The sequence below is a fragment of the Poecilia reticulata genome, chromosome 7 (assembly GCF_904066995.2).
Source record: "Poecilia reticulata chromosome 7, P_reticulata-male-v2, whole genome shotgun sequence".
Classification (NCBI taxonomy): domain Eukaryota; kingdom Metazoa; phylum Chordata; class Actinopteri; order Cyprinodontiformes; family Poeciliidae; genus Poecilia; species Poecilia reticulata.
Genome location: NC_088836.1, coordinates 32,444,814 through 32,467,824, shown reverse-complemented (window position 1 = coordinate 32,467,824; position 23,011 = coordinate 32,444,814). Strand labels below are relative to the sequence as shown.

Sequence of the window (23,011 nt, the reverse complement as noted above, 5' to 3'; positions counted from 1 at the left end):
CCGTTCGGACCCACCTGTGTTATAGACGTGGAGCTCGTCCACGATTCCCTCGTTTCCCCCTCCGAACACAACCATCAGCTCCTTGATGGAAACGGCCCGGTGTCCGTGCCTGGGTCGCGGAACCGGGCCGGTCCAGCCCAGGACCCGCTTCCAGCGGGGCTGCAGCACAGCGAGGGTCTCAGTGAGGGTCTCCATGGGCTCACCGTCGGTCTGATACAGATTCAGCCGAACTTTTATGGTTTTACCATTTGCTTCTTTTGGACCGGCTGGTTCTGATCCAACCGGCTCCTCAACAAGGTCCTCAGAGCGGCCAGAACCACTCACGGTTCCCCGCTTCTGCAGGCCGCGTTGTCCTGGAGCTCTGCTAACAACAGCTAGCAGCTAACGCCATTCTTCTTCTCCGTCGAGGTTTACAGTTTATGGCGTCTTGGTGCCCCCTGCTGGCTGGGAGATGCGAAAAATGGCTTCCAGTTGTAATCATGATAAAATGAAGATAAAAAGATCCTGATAGTGGTCCCTCTTAAACGTGCTGTTCTTCCAAACACTGATGACTAAATGAAGCTTTTTGAAACTTGAACTGAAAAATAAGTTTTTTATCACCCTATAGCCCAAAGTATTGAGACAAGCTTGAATCTACAACCACTTCAATGAGATTTTTTGGAGATGGGACAGCTTCAGTTCAATTGCCCTGTTAAAACCTAATTGTCCATAGAACATGTATTTATTGGAATGGAAAACAAAGTTACATTTAATAAGTACTGCTGAATAAATTGCTCCTTGTCAGAACATGTCATTGTCTGGCCTTACTTTGTTTAGCAGCTACATACAATATTTCTGTTTCTGATAACTGCAATGTTCTATATTGCAGTTATATATGGACAGAATATGGACTGGAAGCCCCGAGATCAGAGTGGGGAAAAACCCCAAAGGTGGTGGAGAACGACCGAGCTAAGATCCTGGGGGACTTCAGATCCAGACAAGATAGTGATGGAGAACCAACCGGACTTTGTGGTGGTGGATAAAGAACAGAGGAAAGCCGTTGTGGTGGATGTAGCAACACCAAGTGATACAACATCAGGAAAAACTGGAGAAACTGGAGAAATACCAGGAACTCAGGGAGGAACTGGAAAAGACCTGGAAGGTGAAGACCACAGTGGTGCCTGTGGTCATCGGGGCCCTCGGGGCAGACAGTCACCCCCAGACTGGAGCAGCGGCTCAAACAGGAACAACATCAGACATCTCAGTCCAGAAATGTGCAGCAAAGGTACTGGAGGAGAAACATCAAGCTCCCAGGCCTCTGGGAGGGAGGGAGGGAGGGAGGGAGAGAGAGAGAGAGAGAGAGAGAGAGAGAGAGAGAGAGAGAGAGAGAGAGAGAGAGAGAGAGAGAGAGAGAGAGAGAGAGAGAGAGAGAGAGAGAGAGAGAGAGAGAGAGAGAGAGAGAGAGAGAGAGAGAGAGAGAGAGAGAGAGAGAAGGGAATTTTTATATATAAAGTTCGGCAGTTTACCCAGTAAGCCTCCTAATGTTTTTAAGGCTGTAAGTGTTTTTCTTTACTCTGTCACTTGATCTGGATGGCGTTAAATCGGCCATGATAGTAAAGAACTGGATTAGGGCTGGGGGATATGAGGAAAATCTCATATCCTGATTTTATTTTATTTTTTTTGCGATATCACGATACATGATATATATCACGATATTCTGAACTGAATGTTATTTTAAACTAGACTCCTTGCAGCATGACGTCACCCACGCAAGTTCCCGCCCCCATTTCCCTGCTAGACTTAAATGTGAGCTCATATAAAAAGGATGCAGTGCTATGAACTGTCTGCACTATGAGTAGATAACAAGGTGAGAAATAAGTTTTAACTAAGGAAAAATAGCGAGGGAGAGGGAAGTAGGTCAGTTATGCTTGACTTTGACTAACTTAACATATAGATGTGCTGTGGAATAAGGTGTGTTTTGGTTCAGCTTAAAATAAAAAAGGCGATCTACACAAAAACTGACAGATCTTCAATACAGCAGGTGTTTAAATGAGCTAATCTACCACCGCTGAGTTAGCGTGGCTAATAGCAGTGGTGGCTAATCTAGTTAGCGTGGTTAATAGCAGGGGTGGCTAATAGCAGCGGTAGCTAATCTACCACCGCTGAGTTAGCGTGGCTAATAGCAGCAGTGGCTAATAACAGCAGTGGCTAATCACCGCTGAGTTAGCGTGGCTAATAGCAGCGGTGGCTAATAACAGCAGTGGCTAATCACTGCTGAGTTAGCGTGGCTAATAGCAGTGGTGGCTAATCTAGTTAGCGTGGTTAATAGCAGGGGTGGCTAATAGCAGCGGTGGCTAATCTACCACGTGATCATTTACTAAAAGCAAAATACACATCAAGCCTAAAAACCGAAAACTGTAACGAACCGAATGTTCTGCTCTATGTAGGGTAACGTTTGAGTGTTTTTGGTCCTGAATCCTGATGATAAAGTTGTGTTGTTGTCGGTTGCCATGGCAACGAGTCTGCGTGTGCCGTAACTTCAAACTGGAACCAGCATCAGGTACCATGGAGTCCGAGAACTGGACCAGCAAAGTGATGCACAATAACACGGAACCAGAACCAGTGAACTGTTCAGAGGAACAGTTCTTCTTCAGGAACACAAACTGGTTCAGGTTGTGACTCAGTGTACTGGTATGCTGGCCTGGTTCTGGTTCTGAGTGAGCAGCTGATGCAGTTTGTGTTTCTGCGACACAAATCAAACACGCCTTCTGCAATGTGCCGTTTTTATTTATCATTATAAAATCATAAAGTTCCACAAACATTATTAAATATGGCTGATCAGATCGATCTGAGCGGATCCCAGCGTTCTGCAGGAGAACCCCGGTTCTGTCTGAGTGGGTCAGGACAGATTCCTAATGTCTGACTGAACGAGTGTTTCGGGTCCAGAAGGCAACAGAACCTCGGCGTTCCTGAACCGCCCCTGTGCATACGATAGGATTAATGAGTCGGAACGACGAAGCATTCCCGGGAACCGTCAGGAGCGACCAGCAGGAAGATACTCCAACTCATCACTCTCCTCTGGTCCGCGGAGATCTGCAGCGCTCCTCCCTCCGTCTGAGGAAACACAAACACGACACGGATCAGAGACGGACCGGACTTTATCCCTCCTGACCCGAACCTCCCAGACTTTTAAACAGACTCTGAACAAGAACCAGAAAACAAGTAACGTTGGGAAGCCAGCGGGTCAGAACCGCCTCAGCCAAACGTCTGTTCAGCTGATGAGCAACATGGATGTTGATCCAAAGGGATTGAAGTGGTTCTGATTCTGCTGGCCCCTCACAGTGATGTCTGACATTAGAACAGATCGGTTCTGATGTGTATCTGCTGTTAGCCCCATGAATACCAGAGTCCATTGTTCTGGAGCAATCAGCAGCTTCACTGCTGGGCGAGTTGGAGTTCAGGGATTATTCACCAACGGTCGATAAAGTCCAAATATCAGCAGAAGCTTTTGTCCAGAGCGACTTACAAACGAGGACGACAACGAGCCGGTTCTCCTGACAGACCACTGGTTCTGTCAGGATGTAGAGCCGTGGCCTCAAACTCCAGGCCTCCTGCAGCGGTTGGGTCTTTCTGCTTCGGTGGGAAAGAAAATCCAGGGTCCCTTTGAGGATTGAAATGTGTGTGAGTGTGTGGCGTTACGTACAGAGGTCGTCCAAGGACAGCAGTTCTGGGGTTCTGATCAGACCCGCTTCGTACTGACTCTTCTTGTCCAACAGTCGCTGTTTGCTGGGATTCACAGGAACTGAACGAACACAGTCTTATGAACAGTTCATTGGACACACCTGAACCAAAGCGAGTCTTTGCCGCCTACCTGAGAGTCCGGCCGTGGTGGACTGTAACGACAGCGCTGGGGAAAACCCAGCCGCCGCGGGTCCAGAGCCGCTGCTGGGAGGGGATGGGAAGTTATACAGGTCCTCGGTGGGAACAGAGGGCTGGGTCAGCTGGGACTCTGCAGACCCGGCTGGGTTCTGGAACCTGCAGCTGGTTCCGTTGGACCGAAACTGGAAGTCATACTGAGAGAACCCCCGGCTCTCGTCGGTTTCGCACGGGCCAGCGAGCGAGGGGCAGGGGGAAGACGAGGGGGGGATGGAACCGAGACAGGAGGACTGCAGCGGGTGAGGCGGGGCGAGGGCCCCAAACGACGAGGAAGAGGAGGAGGAGGAAGAGTCGTACTGGGAGACAGGGCAGGTCTGTTCTGATGGTCCCAGTTGCTGGGAAACGGCTTTTACACAGGAGTCCAGGGAGCGGGGGGGGTTGGGGAAGGAATGGTAGGGCAGCTGGGGGAGCCGGGGCGCCGAGGAAGAGGAGGAGGTCATCCTCACATCGCAGCAGAGGTTCTTCAGGTGGCAGAAGACCTGAGGAGGAAAGAACGATGTGAAAACCTAGACCTGAACCTGGTAGAGTCTAGACCTGAACCTGGTAGAGTCTAGACCTGGTAGAGTCTAGACCTGGTAGAGTCTAGACCTGAACCTGGGAGAGTCTAGACCTGGTAGAGTCTAGACCTGGTAGAGTCTAGACCTGAACCTGGGAGAGTCTAGACCTGGTAGAGTCTAGACCTGGTAGAGTCTAGACCTGGTAGAGTCTAGACCTGAACCTGGGAGAGTCTAGACCTGGTAGAGTCTAGACCTGAACCTGGGAGAGTCTAGACCTGGTAGAGTCTAGACCTGGTAGAGTCTAGACCTGAACCTGGGAGAGTCTAGACCTGGTAGAGTCTAGACCTGGTAGAGTCTAGACCTGAACCTGGGAGAGTCTAGACCTGGTAGAGTCTAGACCTGGTAGAGTCTAGACCTGAACCTGGGAGAGTCTAGACCTGGTAGAGTCTAGACCTGGTAGAGTCTAGACCTGGTAGAGTCTAGACCTGAACCTGGTAGAGTCTAGACCTGGTAGAGTCTAGACCTGAACCTGGTAGAGTCTAGACCTGGTAGAGTCTAGACCTGAACCTGGTAGAGTCTAGACCTGGTAGAGTCTAGACCTGGTAGAGTCTAGACCTGAACCTGGGAGAGTCTAGACCTGGTAGAGTCTAGACCTGGTAGAGTCTAGACCTGAACCTGGGAGAGTCTAGACCTGGTAGAGTCTAGACCTGAACCTGGTAGAGTCTAGACCTGGTAGAGTCTAGACCTGAACCTGGTAGAGTCTAGACCTGGTAGAGTCTAGACCTGGACCTGGTAGAGTCTAGACCTGGTAGAGTCTAGACCTGGACCTGGTAGAGTCTAGACCTGGTAGAGTCTAGACCTGGTAGAGTCTAGACCTGAACCTGGGAGAGTCTAGACCTGGTAGAGTCTAGACCTGGTAGAGTCTAGACCTGAACCTGGTAGAGTCTAGACCTGGTAGAGTCTAGACCTGGACCTGGTAGAGTCTAGACCTGGTAGAGTCTAGACCTGAACCTGGTAGAGTCTAGACCTGGTAGAGTCTAGACCTGGTAGAGTCTAGACCTGAACCTGGTAGAGTCTAGACCTGGTAGAGTCTAGACCTGGTAGAGTCTAGACCTGAACCTGGGAGAGTCTAGACCTGGTAGAGTCTAGACCTGAACCTGGTAGAGTCTAGACCTGGTAGAGTCTAGACCTGAACCTGGTAGAGTCTAGACCTGGTAGAGTCTAGACCTGGACCTGGTAGAGTCTAGACCTGGTAGAGTCTAGACCTGGACCTGGTAGAGTCTAGACCTGGTAGAGTCTAGACCTGGTAGAGTCTAGACCTGAACCTGGGAGAGTCTAGACCTGGTAGAGTCTAGACCTGGTAGAGTCTAGACCTGAACCTGGTAGAGTCTAGACCTGGACCTGGTAGAGTCTAGACCTGGTAGAGTCTAGACCTGAACCTGGGAGAGTCTAGACCAGGTAGGGTCTAGACCTGGTAGAGTCTAGACCTGAACCTGGGAGAGTCTAGACCTGGTAGAGTCTAGACCTGAACCTGGGAGAGTCTAGACCTGGTAGAGTCTAGACCTGGTAGAGTCTAGACCTGGACCTGGTAGAGTCTAGACCTGGTAGAGTCTAGACCTGGTAGAGTCTAGACCTGGTAGAGTCTAGACTTGAACCTGGGGGCTGCAGACTCAGAGATCTGCCTACACTGATTAGTTTGTTCTAGTTTAGGAAGAGAACCTGAACTAGAACTCGTCCTCCATGTTGTTTTTCAGGTTTCTGACCTCAGTCATTGCCGGTCTCTTCTTCCTCTGCCTGTTCAGACACTTTCTGGCCAACGCTGCCACCTGCAGGTACCCATCAGGCTCAGCGGCGCCCCCTGGCAGCAGAACAGCTAGGTGAACACAGAGCCGGAACTGTCAAAAGCAACACCAGAACCTGAGCTCTGACACCAACCTGCAGTCAGCCGTTGGTCCAGGTGTCTCCTCCAGGCATCTGGGGTCGAACTGTTTGGACCATCATCAACTTCGACCACAAGGTCCCTCTGCAACCAGAACCAGAACCAGTTGATATCACAACCAAGACCCAGACACATCAGCCCTTACACAAAAATGTCACGTTATAGCAGACACGCCATGGAGAGGAGGCTGGGTGGGTGTAGGGCGAAGGCAGGGGCCTGAACTCCTGCTGGTTCAGCAGGGACTGGGGGTGAAGCGCCTGGAAGGGGGCGAAGGGCCTACAGGGGGCTTCTGGCAGTGTAACGGGGGAACCGGTTGCTTAAACCAAAAGGAATGGAGGGTTCTGGGTAACCACACCCTGAGGCGGCTCACTGGGTGGGGTGGTGATGTTCCACCTCTCCTTTCGTCTTAGTTCTGACTCCAACAGGTCAATATGTCAACATGTCACCAGGTCACCATGTCACCATGTCACCATGTCACCATGTCACCATGTCACCAGGTCACCATGTCACCATGTCACCATGTCACCAGGTCACCATGTCACCAGGTCACCATGTCACCATGTCACCATGTCACCATGTCACCATGTCAACATGTCACCATGTCAACATGTCACCAGGTCACCATGTCACCATGTCAACATGTCACCATGTCAACATGTCACCATGTCACCAGGTCACCATGTCACCATGTCACCAGGTCACCATGTCACCATGTCACCATGTCAACATGTCACCAGGTCACCATGTCACCACCATGTCACCATGTCACCATGTCACCAGGTCACCATGTCAACATGTCACCATGTCAACATGTCACCAGGTCACCATGTCACCATGTCACCATGTCACCATGTCACCATGTCACCATGTCACCATGTCAACATGTCACCAGGTCACCATGTCACCAGGTCACCATGTCACCATGTCACCATGTCACCAGGTCACCATGTCAACATGTCACCAGGTCACCATGTCACCAGGTCACCATGTCACCAGGTCACCATGTCACCATGTCACCATGTCACCAGGTCACCATGTCACCATGTCACCATGTCAACATGTCACCATGTCACCATGTCACCAGGTCACCATGTCACCATGTCACCATGTCAACATGTCACCAGGTCACCATGTCACCAGGTCACCATGTCACCATGTCACCAGGTCACCATGTCACCATGTCAACATGTCACCAGGTCACCATGTCACCATGTCACCATGTCACCATGTCAACAGGTCACCATGTCACCAGGTCACCATGTCACCATGTCACCAGGTCACCTGTCACCATGGTCACCAGTCCATGTCACCAGGTACCTGTCACCATGTCACCATTGTCACCAGGTCACCATGTCACCATGTCACCAGGTGACCATGTCACCATGTCACCAGTCACCATGTCACCAGGTCACCATGTCACCAGGTCAACAGGTCACCATGTCACCAGGTCACCATGTCACCAGGTCACCATGTCACCATGTCACCATGTCACCAGGTCAATATGTCACCAGGTCACCATGTCACCAGGTCACCATGTCACCATGTCACCATGTCACCAGGTCACCATGTCACCAGGTCACCATGTCACCATGTCACCAGGTCACCATGTCACCATGTCACCAGGTCACCATGTCCCAGGTCAACATGTCACCAGTTTGTCACCAGCCATGTCACCAGGTCACCATGTCACCATGTCACCAGGTCACCATGTCACCATGTCACCATGTCACCAGGTCACCATGTCACCATGTCACCATGTCACCAGGTCACCATGTCACCATGTCACCAGGTCACCATGTCACCATGTCACCAGGTCACCATGTCACCATGTCACCAGGTCACCATGTCACCATGTCACCAGGTCACCAGGTCACCATGTCACCATGTCACCAGGTCACCATGTCACCATGTCACCATGTCACCAGGTCACCATGTCACCATGTCACCAGGTCACCATGTCACCAGGTCACCATGTCACCATGTCACCATGTCACCAGGTCACCATGTCAACATGTCACCAGGTCACCATGTCACCATGTCACCAGGTCACCATGTCACCATGTCACCAGGTCACCATGTCACCAGGTCAACATGTCACCATGTCACCATGTCAACATGTCACCAGGTCAACATGTCACCAGGTCACCATGTCACCATGTCACCATGTCACCATGTCACCATGTCACCAGGTCACCATGTCACCATGTCACCAGGTCACCATGTCACCATGTCACCAGGTCACCATGTCACCAGGTCACCATGTCACCATGTCACCAGGTCACCATGTCACCAGGTCACCATGTCACCATGTCACCAGGTCACCATGTCACCATGTCACCAGGTCACCATGTCACCATGTCACCAGGTCACCATGTCACCATGTCACCAGGTCACCATGTCACCAGGTCACCATGTCACCAGGTCACCATGTCACCAGGTCACCAGGTCACCATGTCACCATGTCACCAGGTCACCATGTCACCAGGTCACCATGTCACCATGTCACCAGGTCACCATGTCAACATGTCACCATGTCACCATGTCACCAGGTCAATATGTCAACATGTCACCAGGTCACCATGTCACCAGGTCACCATGTCAACAGGTCAATATGTCAACATGTCACCATGTCACCAGGTCACCAGGTCACCATGTCACCAGGTCACCAGGTCACCATGTCAACATGTCACCATGTCACCATGTCACCAGGTCAATATGTCACCATGTCACCAGGTCACCATGTCACCAGGTCACCATGTCACCATGTCACCAGGTCACCATGTCACCATGTCACCAGGTCACCATGTCACCATGTCACCAGGTCACCATGTCACCAGGTCACCAGGTCACCATGTCACCAGGTCACCAGGTCACCATGTCACCAGGTCACCATGTCACCAGGTCACCATGTCACCAGGTCACCAGGTCACCATGTCACCAGGTCACCAGGTCACCATGTCACCATGTCACCAGGTCACCAGGTCAATATGTCACCATGTCACCAGGTCACCATGTCACCAGGTCACCATGTCACCATGTCACCAGGTCACCAGGTCACCATGTCAACATGTCACCATGTCACCAGGTCAATATGTCACCATGTCACCAGGTCACCATGTCACCAGGTCACCATGTCACCATGTCACCATGTCACCATGTCACCATGTCACCATGTCACCATGTCAACAGGTCAATATGTCACCATGTCACCAGGTCACCATGTCACCAGGTCACCATGTCACCATGTCAACAGGTCAATATGTCAACATGTCACCATGTCACCAGGTCAATATGTCACCATGTCACCAGGTCACCATGTCACCAGGTCACCATGTCACCATGTCAACAGGTCAATATGTCAACATGTCACCATGTCACCAGGTCAATATGTCACCATGTCACCAGGTCACCATGTCACCAGGTCACCATGTCACCATGTCAACAGGTCAATATGTCACCATGTCACCAGGTCAACATGTCACCATGTCACCAGGTCACCATGTCAATATGTCACCATGTCACCAGGTCACCATGTCACCAGGTCACCATGTCACCATGTCAACAGGTCAATATGTCACCATGTCACCATGTCAACAGGTCAATATGTCACCATGTCACCATGTCACCAGGTCACCATGTCACCAGGTCACCATGTCACCATGTCAACAGGTCAATATGTCAACATGTCACCATGTCACCAGGTCAATATGTCACCATGTCACCAGGTCACCATGTCACCAGGTCACCATGTCACCATGTCACCAGGTCACTATGTCACCATGTCACCAGGTCACCATGTCACCAGGTCACCATGTCAACATGTCACCATGTCACCAGGTCACCATGTCACCATGTCAACAGGTCAATATGTCAACATGTCACCAGGTCACCATGTCAACAGGTCAATATGTCACCAGGTCACCATGTCACCAGGTCACCATGTCAACATGTCACCAGGTCACCATGTCACCAGGTCACCATGTCACCAGGTCACCATGTCACCAGGTCACCATGTCAACATGTCACCAGGTCACCATGTCACCAGGTCACCATGTCACCAGGTCACCATGTCACCAGGTCACCATGTCACCATGTCACCAGGTCACCATGTCACCATGTCACCATGTCACCAGGTCACCAGGTCACCATGTCACCAGGTCACCATGTCACCATGTCACCAGGTCACCAGGTCACCATGTCACCAGTCACCAGGTACCAGTCACCAGTCACAGGTCACCATGTCACCAGGTCACCAGGTCACCATGTCACCAGGTCACCATGTCACCATGGTCACCAGGTCACCAGGTCACCATGTCACCATGTCACCAGGTCACCATGTCACCAGGTCACCATGTCACCAGGTCACCAGGTCACCATGTCACCAGGTCACCAGGTCAATATGTCACCATGTCACCAGGTCACCATGTCACCAGGTCACCAGGTCACCATGTCAACATGTCACCAGGTCAATATGTCACCATGTCACCAGGTCACCATGTCACCAGGTCACCATGTCAACAGGTCAATATGTCACCATGTCACCATGTCACCAGGTCACCATGTCACCAGGTCACCATGTCACCATGTCACCAGGTCACCATGTCACCAGGTCACCAGGTCACCAGGTCACCATGTCACCATGTCACCAGGTCACCATGTCACCAGGTCACCATGTCACCATGTCACCAGGTCACCATGTCACCAGGTCACCATGTCACCAGGTCACCAGGTCACCAGGTCACCATGTCACCATGTCACCAGGTCACCATGTCACCAGGTCACCAGGTCACCAGGTCACCATGTCACCAGGTCACCATGTCACCAGGTCACCATGTCACCATGTCACCATGTCACCAGGTCACCATGTCACCATGTCAACATGTCACCAGGTCACCATGTCACCAGGTCACCATGTCACCATGTCAACATGTCACCAGGTCAATATGTCACCAGGTCCCCATGTCACCATGTCACCAGGTCACCATGTCACCATGTCACCATGTCACCATGTCACCATGTCACCAGGTCACCATGTCAACATGTCACCAGGTCAATATGTCACCAGGTCACCATGTCACCATGTCACCAGGTGACCATGTCACCAGGTCACCATGTCACCATGTCACCAGGTCACCATGTCACCAGGTCACCATGTCACCATGTCAACATGTCACCATGTCACCATGTCACCATGTCAACATGTCACCAGGTCAATATGTCACCATGTCCCCATGTCACCATGTCACCATGTCACCATGTCACCAGGTCACCAGGTCACCTGATCCCCCGGTCATTGCTCTCACCAGGTATCGGTCTTCAGACCTCCCGTCCTGCTCCAGAGCTCGGCGGCCCGTCAGAACCTCCAGCAGCACCTGAAACACACAGGACACGTTCAGGCCCTGTTGAGACATGTGTGGAAAGACAGAACGCGGCGGACTGCATTTCCCATCAACCCCTGGGCGTCTCACCACTCCAAAGCTGTAGACGTCCACCGCCGTGCACAGCTCTCCTCTCCTCACGTACTCGTCGGGCAGATAGGCCAGCGTTCCTCTCACCGTCGTGGTTTTGCCCACAGAGGCCGTCTGCGTCGAGCAGCCGGCCGTGTTCTGCGGTACGTACCGGGCCAGACCGAAGTCCGAAAGCTTCGGTACCAAATGCTGGTCCAGCAGGATGTTGGAACTGCAGAGACATGGAAGGAAATAAGAGCTTCATTCTGGTCTCAGAGCTCATCCCAGCACCGAGGAAGCTCTGGTGATGTTCCCCTGGCCTCGGGTAATGTACTGGTTCTGGTTCTGAATAGACCGTTTCTGGGGAGAACCAGTCCATTCAATCCCTCCTGCAGGTGGCAGCGTTTCTCTTTCTTTTACCAGAAGGACCAGTCAAAGCAACCAGAAACCTTTGACTAGGACATCAGTTGTATAAAACCAGCAGATACAGGCGGTTCTGTCTGTATCTGCGGTTCTGTCGTCGGATCAGAACCGCCTGTGTCTGCGGTTCTGTCGCAGATACAGGCGGTTCTGTCGTCGGATCAGAACCGCCTGTGTCTGCGGTTCTGTCGCAGACACAGGCGGTTCTGTCGTCGGATCAGAACCGCCTGTATCTGCGGTACTGTCGCAGAGACAGGCGGTTCTGTCGTCGGATCAGAACCGCCTGTATCTGCGGTACTGTCGCAGAGACAGGCGGTTCTGTCTGTATCTGTGGTTCTGTCGTCGGATCAGAACCGCCTGTATCTGCGGTACTGTCGCAGATACAGGCGGTTCTGTCGTCGGATCAGAACCGCCTGTCTCTGCGGTTCTGTCGCAGATACAGGCGGTTCTGTCGTCGGATCAGAACCGCCTGTGTCTGCGGTTCTGTCGCAGACACAGGCGGTTCTGTCGTCGGATCAGAACCGCCTGTATCTGCGGTACTGTCGCAGAGACAGGCGGTTCTGTCGTCGGATCAGAACCGCCTGTATCTGCGGTACTGTCGCAGAGACAGGCGGTTCTGTCTGTATCTGTGGTTCTGTCGTCGGATCAGAACCGCCTGTATCTGCGGTTCTGTCGCAGATGCAGGCGGTTCTGTCGTCGGATCAGAACCGCCTGCGTCTGCGGTTCTGTCGCAGATACAGGCGGTTCTGTCGTCGGATCAGAACCGCCTGTGTCTGCGGTACTGTCGCAGATACAGGCGGTTCTGTCGTCGGATCAGAACCGCCTGTGTCTGCGGTTCTGTCGCAGATACAGGCGGTTCTGTCGTCGGATCAGAACCGCCTGTGTCTGCGGTTCTGTCGCAGACACAGGCGGTTCTGTCGTCGGATCAGAACCGCCTGTATCTGCGGTACTGTCGCAGAGACAGGCGGTTCTGTCGTCGGATCAGAACCGCCTGTATCTGCGGTACTGTCGCAGAGACAGGCGGTTCTGTCTGTATCTGTGGTTCTGTCGTCGGATCAGAACCGCCTGTATCTGCGGTACTGTCGCAGATGCAGGCGGTTCTGTCGTCGGATCAGAACCGCCTGCGTCTGCGGTTCTGTCGCAGAGACAGGCGGTTCTGTCGTCGGATCAGAACCGCCTGTGTCTGCGGTACTGTCGCAGAGACAGGCGGTTCTGTCGTCGGATCAGAACCGCTGTATCTGCGGTACTGTCGTAGAGACAGGCGGTTCTGTCGTCGGATCAGAACCGCCTGTATCTGCGGTACTGTCGCAGAGACAGGCGGTTCTGTCTGTATCTGTGGTTCTGTCGTCGGATCAGAACCGCCTGTATCTGCGGTACTGTCGCAGAGACAGGCGGTTCTGTCTGTATCTGTGGTTCTGTCGTCGGATCAGAACCGCCTGTATCTGCGGTACTGTCGCAGATACAGGCGGTTCTGTCGTCGGATCAGAACCGCCTGTCTCTGCGGTTCTGTCGCAGATACAGGCGGTTCTGTCGTCGGATCAGAACCGCCTGTGTCTGCGGTTCTGTCGCAGACACAGGCGGTTCTGTCGTCGGATCAGAACCGCCTGTATCTGCGGTACTGTCGCAGAGACAGGCGGTTCTGTCGTCGGATCAGAACCGCCTGTATCTGCGGTACTGTCGCAGAGACAGGCGGTTCTGTCTGTATCTGTGGTTCTGTCGTCGGATCAGAACCGCCTGTATCTGCGACAGAACCACAGATACAGGCGGTTCTGTCGTCGGATCAGAACCGCCTGCGTCTGCGGTTCTGTCGCAGATACAGGCGGTTCTGTCGTCGGATCAGAACCGCCTGTGTCTGCGGTACTGTCGCAGATGCAGGCGGTTCTGTCGTCGGATCAGAACATGGCAATGAGCTGCTCTACATGCTGATGTTGCCAAATGGTCAGCAGGAACAGATTTCCTGACCTCTTGACGTCTCCATGGATCAGCGGCTCCTGATGCGACGGCGGCCGGTGCAGGAACTGAAGAGCTGCTGCCGCTCCTTCAACGATGCTGACCCGGTCAGGCCACGAGAGACCCGGCGCCTGGAAGATACAAGATACGCCTGGAACCGACGGAAACACGCCTGGAGTAGACAAACCGCTGCCACCACCACATGCTGACAGCTCACTGCAGTCACCAATCGAACACTGAGCAACATGGAGGCAGCGAGTTACGTTCTGCAGCTGGTCCTCCAGGGAGCGGTTCTGCATGTAGCTGTAGATCAGACACATCAGTCCTCCGGCTCCTTCACTGAAGCCCAGCAGGTCTACGATGTTGGGATGTCTGAACCTGAAAGCAACACGCGTGTTCATGTCTGAGCGGTGCGCTCCGCTTCACTCTGACGGCGGGACTCACTTCGACAGGTTCTCCACTTCGGTCTGGAAGCTTTTCCTGAGGAGAGTCCAGTCCATCTGGCCGTCCTGCCAGCAGCAGCAGCAGCTTCAGGTTAGTCAATGCAGACAAGTCCTCTACAAACCTCATTTATACAGTTTATTTATTTCATACTCACAATTCAAATACCTGGACATACATTGAGACAACTGATTGAAAAGGTGTTGAGCAAAAGTAGAAACTTATTTATCCTCCCCTTCTTTAATATGATTAACTTACACATTATTATTTATTTATTGAAAAATAAGTAAAGTACCGTATTTTCCGGACTATAAGGACTAAAAGCCTTAAATGTTCTCAAACATCAGCAGTGCTCCTGATGTGTGAACTGAATTCCAACATCTGTCCCTGATACAGACGTAACGTGTGCAGCAGGACGCTGGCAGCGATAAACCGATCAGGATCGTTGTCAGAGTTCTGCAGCCTCGGTAAAAACCAGACAGGTTTTTCCACCACCACCGTCTCTCTTCATCTGCGACTTCATCCATCTCACTGCTGCTGTGGAAAAGGAAGTGAAGCAAACTAATGTTTGCCGTCATTCCGGGAGGATTAACAAAAAACTCCAACCGCTGGACATCGGTGTAAACAGGCCGTTCAAACAGAAGCGGCGAGCGGCGAGGGAGCGATGGACGCCAGACTGAACACACGTTTACTGAGACGCGGCGCCGGGCGAGTTACGCCGCCAGGTGTGGATGGACTGGATGGATCTGCCTCACTGTCATCAGAGCTTCGCTGAAGCCGCATCGTAGCTGAACCTGGAAACGACTCCGACAACAATGAGGGGGAACCGGGTATGTTGGATGTTCAGTTCAGACACAGAGGAGGAAGATTTGAGGAAGAAGAATAAAAATAACGTGTTTTGTTACATAGTGGAATAAAGTTAAACTGAACTCACTGCTTTGTTTCCGTTCCCTTTGTTTTGTTGACCTCAGGTTTTAGCCTGCGCCTTATAGTCCAGAAAATACGGTAAGCAGAGATGACAGATTTAAATATTATTCATAACGTATACGCAGGTGACGCAGCAGAGCGAGAAGGGCTGGTGACGCAGCGGAGCGAGAAGGGCTGGTGACGCAGCAGAGCGAGAAGGGCTGGTGACGCAGCGGAGCGAGAAGGGCTGGTGACGCAGCGAGAAGGGCTGGTGACACAGCGGAGCGAGAAGGGCAGGTGACGCAGCGAGAAGGGCTGGTGACGCAGCAGAGCGAGAAGGCCTGGTGACGCAGCGGAGCGAGAAGGGCTGGTGACGCAGCGGAGCGAGAAGGGCTGGTGACGCAGCGGAGCGAGAAGGGCTGGTGACGCAGCGGAGCGAGAAGGGCTGGTGACGCAGCGGAGCGAGAAGGGCTGGTGACGCAGCGGAGCGAGAAGGGCTGGTGACGCAGCGGAGCGAGAAGGGCTGGTGACGCAGCGGAGCGAGAAGGGCTGGTGACGCAGCGGAGCGAGAAGGGCTGGTGACGCAGCGGAGCGAGAAGGGCTGGTGACGCAGCGGAGCGAGAAGGGCTGGTGACGCAGCGGAGCGAGAAGGGCTGGTGACGCAGCGGAGCGAGAAGGGCTGGTGACGCAGCGGAGCGAGAAGGGCTGGTGACGCAGCGGAGCGAGAAGGGCTGGTGACGCAGCGAGAAGGGCTGGTGACGCAGCGAGAAGGGCTGGTGACGCAGCGAGAAGGGCTGGTGACGCAGCGAGAAGGGCTGGTGACGCAGCGGAGCGAGAAGGGCTGGTGACGCAGCGGAGCGAGAAGGGCTGGTGACGCAGCGAGAAGGGCTGGTGACGCAGCGGAGCGAGAAGGGCTGGTGACGCAGCGGAGCGAGAACGGCTGGTGACGCAGCGAGAAGGGCTGGTGACGCAGCAGAGCGAGATGGGCTGGTGACGCAGCGAGAAGGGCTGGTGACGCAGCGAGAAGGGCTGGTGACGCAGCAGAGCGAGAAGGGCTGGTGACGCAGCGGAGCGAGAACGGCTGGTGACGCAGCGAGAAGGGCTGGTGACGCAGCAGAGCGAGATGGGCTGGTGACGCAGCGGAGCGAGAAGGGCTGGTGACGCAGCGGAGCGAGAAGGGCTGGTGACGCAGCGGAGCGAGAAGGGCTGGTGACGCAGCAGAGCGAGAACGGCTGGTGACGCAGCGGAGCGAGAAGGGCTGGTGACGCAGCGAGAAGGGCTGGTGACGCAGCAGAGCGAGATGGGCTGGTGACGCAGCGGAGCGAGAAGGGCTGGTGACGCAGCGAGAAGGGCTGGTGACGCAGCAGAGCGAGAAGGGCTGGTGACGCAGCGAGAAGGGCTGGTGACGCAGCAGAGCGAGAACGGCTGGTGATGCAGCAGAGCGAGAAGGGCTAGCAGAGCGAGAAGGGCTGGTGATGCAGCAGAGCGAGAAGGGCTGGTGATGCAGCAGACATCCCGACATGTCATTGGTGACGTATTGATGAAGGAGCAGATATTTAGACTTCTCACCTAAAAATGCTGTAAAAATCATGTGTCACTTAAAGCGTAACAGAAAATAATCTGCCGCTCTTCACCCAGGGGCGGAGCCAGAGGGGGGCGGGACCCCCCCTCTGGCCAGTGGGGGGGCGCCCCCCTCTGGCTCCGCCCCCGTATTCACCGTCGTTGCCACTTTGCCTGAACGCCCGGTTTGGACCCGCAATGAATTATGGGATATGGTGAGCTGTGAAGGATACACCGGACCCAGCCGATGACCTAACCGGCCTCCGGAGGACGCAGACCCTGAACTCGGACAAGGCTGTTGTGTCTGGAAGCACATGACTCTGCGCTGCGCTGTGATTGGCTGACCTGTCGGAGTCTCTTGACGGCGCAGTCCATGTTGCTGAGCGTCGCTCGGTAAACAACGCCGAAGCCGCCCTCCCCGACCTGAAGGCTGGGGGAGAAGCCTCGCGTCCCAGCATGCACCTCTTCATACGTCCAGCAGTTGATGGTGGTGATGGCGCTGCATGGCGATGGAGGCATGACATCATCAGTAGCGGCGGGAGGCCTGGGGGGCGGCTGGTGGGGCTCAGAGAACAGGTTGACAGGGGGCGGCGCCGGGCCAGGCAGCGGTTTCCTTTCTGGACACTCAGCTGAAGGTAGAGCAGTGACATCATCAGCCCATCCGACCAATCAGAGCGCTGCAGTGATGTCACACCTGCCGGGTCTTACCTGTGGACTGAGCTGCTGACGGTTCATACGGAGGAGGAGGAAGAGCGGGAGGAAGAGGAGGAGGACGACTCAGGTTCCGCATCCCTGCAGAGAATCGGAGCTGAAGGTCAAACTGCTCTACAGGTCAGGGGTCAGGGGTCAGGGGTCAACTCACAGCTCAGGATGATGTCCCGCGGTCTGAAAAGCTGCAGAGACTCCAGAAGGTCGACCAACTCCCCGACTCGGCCGTTCCTGTTGCCCCAGTTGCTCATGACCCAGTCGGTCCGCTGCTCCCTCCGGTTGGCCAGGCGCACCGCCGTCTGGTCCCTGAGGACCTCCGAGGCTGTGGGGACAGAACCGACCGACCGGATCAGAACCAGGACCGCAGTCTGAGTCAAGCGGCAGCAGAGAAACGGCGGTCATCATGTCCTCCAGCCGCTGGAAGAGTTAAACCCAACGGAACCGGACCAGTTTAGCCCATCCTGATCCGAATGGGATGCCAGTGATTCCAGAGTCGCCATGAAGGCAGAAGAGGCGGCGGCGGCGTTTAGCTTGCGTCAGCAAAGGGTTAAATTAGGAACGGCCCGGAAACAAATGTTTGTCATGACTTCAAACTTTTTGTTTGGGTCAGGAGCCGTAAGAGCAAGAAACTCGTCTCAATAAATAAGACATCATTTGTTTGTCAAGTTTAAAGTTTGACACAATGTCTGACTGTAGAGACGCCACTGAGAGACGCAACGCCTCCAACGACTCCAACGCCTCCAACGCCTCCAACGACTCCAACGACTCCAACGCCTCCAACGCCTCCAACGACTCCAACGCCTCCAACGCCTCCAACGCCTCCAACGACTCCAACGACTCCAACGACTCCAACGACTCCAACGACTCCAACGCCCAGACATGAAACACTGAGTTTGTTCTGAAAACATCTGATCCGAGTCAAACACGAGTCACTGGTTCTGAGATCCAGATGGAGATCAGCAGTTTATCATCTGCATAGCAGAGAAATAACAGGTTGTGTTTGGTGATGATTGACACAAAGAGAGAGAGGAAAAGGAAGGGACCAAGCATGGAGACTTGTGGCACTCCACAGGAAAGAGACAGGAGAAGAAGAAGAGAATGATTCACACACAGGAGGAAAATCATCCAGGTGCCTGGAATACCAGAACTGACTGAGGCAAAACAGGAGGGCGGGACTGTGTCCTGGCATGGAGGACCGCAGACCGCATGACGGCGGACAAGAGTGGGACATCAGGTGGACATCAGGCGGACATCAGTGGGACATCAGTGGGACATCAGGTGGACATCAGTGGGACATCAGGTGGACATCAGGTGGACATCAGTGGGACATCAGGTGGACATCAGGTGGACATCAGTGGGACATCAGGTGGACATCAGGTGGACAGTTCTGCTGTTCAAGTGACTGTAATTGGATTTGCTCCTGTGGAGAATCCTTCTCTGTAATGACCTTCTTCTTTTCAGCCTCGGCTCCAGAAGAGTTTATCGGGGGGCATCGGCTTATTTTGGGGGGCAAAATGAATCTTTTACTCAAGTAAAAGAAAAAGGTACTGTGCAGTAAAACTACTTTTTTTGTTTTCCAAAAAAGTTACTCATGTGAATGTAACAAGTACTACCCACTGCTGAACATAGACGACCTCAGTAGCCTACTGGCTGCTAGTTAACAAGCTTACGGTGCTGTATTGGTGTTGGCTAGTCACCTTTTAGCTAACATTGGCTAGTCACCTTTTAGCTAACATTGGCTAGTCACCTTTTAGCTAACATTAGCTAGTCACCTTTTAGCTAACATTAGCTAGTCACCTTTTAGCTAACATTGGCTAGTCACCTTTTAGCTAACATTAGCTAGTCACCTTTTAGCTAACATTGGCTAGTCACCTTTTAGCTAACATTGGCTAGTCACCTTTTAGCTAACATTAGCTAGTCACCTTTTAGCTAACATTGGCTAGTCACCTTTTAGCTAACATTAGCTAGTCACCTTTTAGCTAACATTACCTGCATCCAGCAGTCGGTTAGTTTGGGGGACAAACTGCAAAGTTCTTTGCGTTTTGCTGCCATGATTCTAACACACCTGAAGCTCCACCCAGCAGCAGCTGGTCTCCAAAGAGCAGGTAAAGCAGCTACAACACTCACCCACGTAACTTAAGCAAACAATAAAAGATTTTACATATGATTAAAACTTTCGCTCTGTAATAACATAAGATAGATCATCTCTGGGGGAAAAAATCGATCTGCCTCCTCCTGGCATTCTGCTAATCCAGGTGATCAGCAGAGATCGGCCTCATGGGTGATCGGTATCGGAATCGGCAGCAAAAAACCTGATCGGACCATCCCTAGTTTTAACTGCTGATATAGTGACAGAAGGCCCAGACATGGGAAGTGCAGAAGCTCCTACTGCATCAAACCGATATAGGAATAACAGAGAGTTGGCCATTCTGAGGTAAAAACAGCAAACAGCTTCCAGTCCTGGGGGGCACGGCTGACTCTGGGCGGGCCATGCCCCCCAACGCCCCCCAACGCTGCCGGGCCTGCTTCTTTTGTCTCTTTCCTGCAGAGTTCCCCAAGGCTCCGTGCTTGGTGGTCCCTTCCTTCTTTTTCTCTACCTGCTGTTATTTGCGTCCTGATGGTGTCCATCCATCAGATGGACATCTAGGCGCCTAGATGTCCATCTGGATACCAGAACTGACTGAGGCGAAACAGGGGCCCGGATGGCCGGATCTCCTCAGGTTCATGTTGAGATGAGTTCAAGAGCAGCTTGTTGGTCGGGGACTTTCAGTTCCCTGTGGTTCCGCTTCAGGTTCTCGTGTCACGGCTGGAGCAGATGGTTCCCCTTTACAACTTTAGCTCACTGTTGGTTTCAAGTGTCTAAAATAACCAGTATGCACTTAGAACAACCAGAACCAACATGGTGGCGTATGAAGACCCTTTTCCTGTCCAACTTTTCCTGTCCAACTTTTCCTGTCCAACTTTTCCTCAGTTTAAAAATGTCCTCAAAATTGTAAACTTTCTGTACTTCCCTCAGCATGTAGAGTCCTAAGTGGCTCAGGGAACCAAAATACCAGGATGGTAAAAAAAAAAAATTAATCATAATAAAAACACATTTATATGAAATGTGTTAATACATTTGACAATAGAACGTAGAAAACTGGCTCCAGAAAAAGAAGAATCTCCTCTGCGGTGAAATAACCCCAGAATGATTTTACTGTTGTAGACAGAAAGACACGCAGCAAAGCATCGTTTTCCATGCAGCCGTTTGTTGTTGGAGCAACAATCACTTGCTGTGGACAAATGGAGAACATGAAAAATGATAAATGGAAAAGAATCAAAAGAATCAGCCTGAAATGATTCACTGTTAACAGTGGATGAAAAACAAAACCTGCCCTGATTATCCGGGTCAGATTCCTCTGTAATCTCTGACATTTTTTATGATTTTATTCATTTGATTCAAACAAATAAAATGAAAATATCACAAAAATCAGTTTGATTCTAACAGAGGTTCACAGGATGAGTCCAGCTTCAGATTAAACTTCCTGTTTCATTCACTGATTTAATCCAAGGCCTGAACCATAACCTGACTCCACAGATTATCATCGTTACTAACATTAAAGATGTTATTACTAAGATTAATAACATTATTAATAACATTAATAACATTAACATTAAAGATATTACTGACACTAATAACAGTACTAACATTAAAGACATTTTTACTAAGATTAATGACGTTATTACTGACATTAATAACATTATTAATAACATTAATAACATTAACATTAAAGATATTACTGACACTAATAACATTAGTACTAACATTAAAGACATTTTTACCAAGATTAATGATGTTATTACTAAGATTAAAAACATTATTAATAACATTAATGACATTATTACTAACATTAAAGACGTTATTACTAAGATTAATGATGTTATTACTGACATTAATAACATTATTAACATTAAAGATGTTATTACTGACACTAATAACATTATTACTAACATTAAAGACATTTTTACTAAGATTAAAGATGTTATTACTAACATTAACATTAATAACATTATTACTAACATTATTTAGACCAAGTTCTTTAGGTTCCTGCTACTCACCAATGACCTGACTATCCTCAGTTTTAGTTCCAGAACCGGTTCTGACCCAGCTTGAGGACAGCTGAGCATCAGAACCGTCAACAGAACCAGAACTGCCGGGTCACTCTGAGAAGGTTCTGCAGTTCTGTTGATAAAACCTGAAGCTGGTTCTGAGACTGTCCTCAAACGGACCTTTGGTTCTGTTAGAACCAAAACAATGAGGAGTGAAATAAACCCGGTGGAGGCCGAAGCCGACTCAGATCCTATTGGTTCTGCTGTAGAGTCTCAGAACCCAGGCGGTTCTGTTGGACCATCCCAGTTACACAATGAAAAACCTTCTAAACCATGAGTTGGATCTCTCTAGGTACCAACCCGTCACTGTTAGTGATGTTTCTACAGAACCCCCGGCAGGGTCGACCTGGTTCTGGTCTTAATGGACCGTGTGTTTATCCTCCTGGCTGGTTCTGACCCAGTTTGGTCCTGCTGCTGTTGGGGATCAGAAAGTTCTGAACCTATGAATCTGATTCAGCTCCATGTTCCTCTCATCAGGACCCGGTTCTACAGTTCTGACCCAAACCCGGCACCAGAACCACATGTTAAGGAAAAACTCTGTCCGCTCCAATCTTTAAAGAGGGACGTAGTTGGTTTTTACTGGCGCTGCTACCGAACCGACCAGAACCTCCAGACAGAACCACGCCCTGCTAACGGAACCTCACCTGAACGCCAGGACCCAAATGATCACGTGACTCAGGTGTAAAACCCGATAAGTCCGATGGTTTCGGTGCCGCCTCCAGCTGTTCGGATGGTTCTGAGTGTGTTACTCACCGAACCGGGTCCAGTCCAGGTCCAGCAGTCCATCCATGACCCGGCAGAACTCGCAGTGGACCGAGGAGGGCAGCTGGAACAGGAAGTAAGCCCGCGGGTCTCCCTCTGACATGTTTCTGACCGAACCGAGCCGGACCGGGTCACATCAGAACCAGCCCGATAACTCTCCGGACTGACCAACTTCAGAACTTCTGATCTGCGGCAACTTCCGTTCACAGTGCTCACAAGCGCCAGGCACCAAGAGCCGCTTCCTGTGTGACGTGTCACAATAAAAGCCTGCGCTGCACCAGTAGAAGTAACGTCTCCTGGTTCGAACAGGTAGAACC

General features: G+C 51.8%; 2 protein-coding genes and 1 long non-coding RNA gene across 6 annotated transcripts in view; 1 reads left to right on the top strand and 2 right to left on the bottom strand.

Annotated features, from left to right (window-relative positions):
- hcfc1b (host cell factor C1b) overlaps positions 1-747 on the bottom strand; it is a 12,757-nt gene extending 12,010 nt beyond the window's left edge. The window contains exon 1 of one of the 2 annotated variants that reach the window (XM_081609438.1): positions 15-747. In XM_081609438.1, the coding sequence (XP_081465564.1) occupies positions 15-195 (181 nt within the window). In that variant the 5' untranslated portion in view covers positions 196-747. The remainder of the gene's footprint in view (positions 1-14) is intronic. The other variant, XM_081609439.1, reaches the window with a different exon arrangement.
- Positions 1-14,279, top strand: part of LOC145552344 (uncharacterized) — a 17,481-nt gene extending 3,202 nt beyond the window's left edge. The window contains exons 3-5 of the long non-coding RNA XR_014088375.1: positions 11,658-11,962; positions 12,075-12,123; positions 14,165-14,279. This is a non-coding gene — a long non-coding RNA (uncharacterized LOC145552344). The remainder of the gene's footprint in view (positions 1-11,657; positions 11,963-12,074; positions 12,124-14,164) is intronic.
- On the bottom strand, positions 2,746-23,011 carry irak1 (interleukin-1 receptor-associated kinase 1). 3 transcript variants are annotated; one of them, XM_081609472.1, is made up of 14 exons: positions 22,686-23,010; positions 17,938-18,105; positions 17,784-17,867; positions 17,421-17,704; positions 14,613-14,677; positions 14,432-14,546; positions 14,181-14,299; positions 11,820-12,030; positions 11,655-11,723; positions 6,348-6,435; positions 6,176-6,270; positions 3,851-4,394; positions 3,683-3,781; positions 2,746-3,093 (listed from the first exon to the last, which is right to left on the bottom strand). In XM_081609472.1, the coding sequence occupies exons 1-14, from the start codon at positions 22,795-22,797 to the stop codon at positions 3,014-3,016; spliced, it is 2,133 nt and encodes a 710-aa protein (XP_081465598.1). In that variant the 5' UTR covers positions 22,798-23,010; the 3' UTR covers positions 2,746-3,013. The 3 variants fall into 3 exon arrangements, with proteins under 3 accessions (XP_081465598.1, XP_081465595.1, XP_081465597.1); XM_081609469.1 differs by having other exon boundaries at positions 2,746-3,781; positions 14,181-14,546; positions 22,686-23,011; XM_081609471.1 differs by lacking the exon at positions 3,683-3,781 and having other exon boundaries at positions 14,181-14,546; positions 22,686-23,011.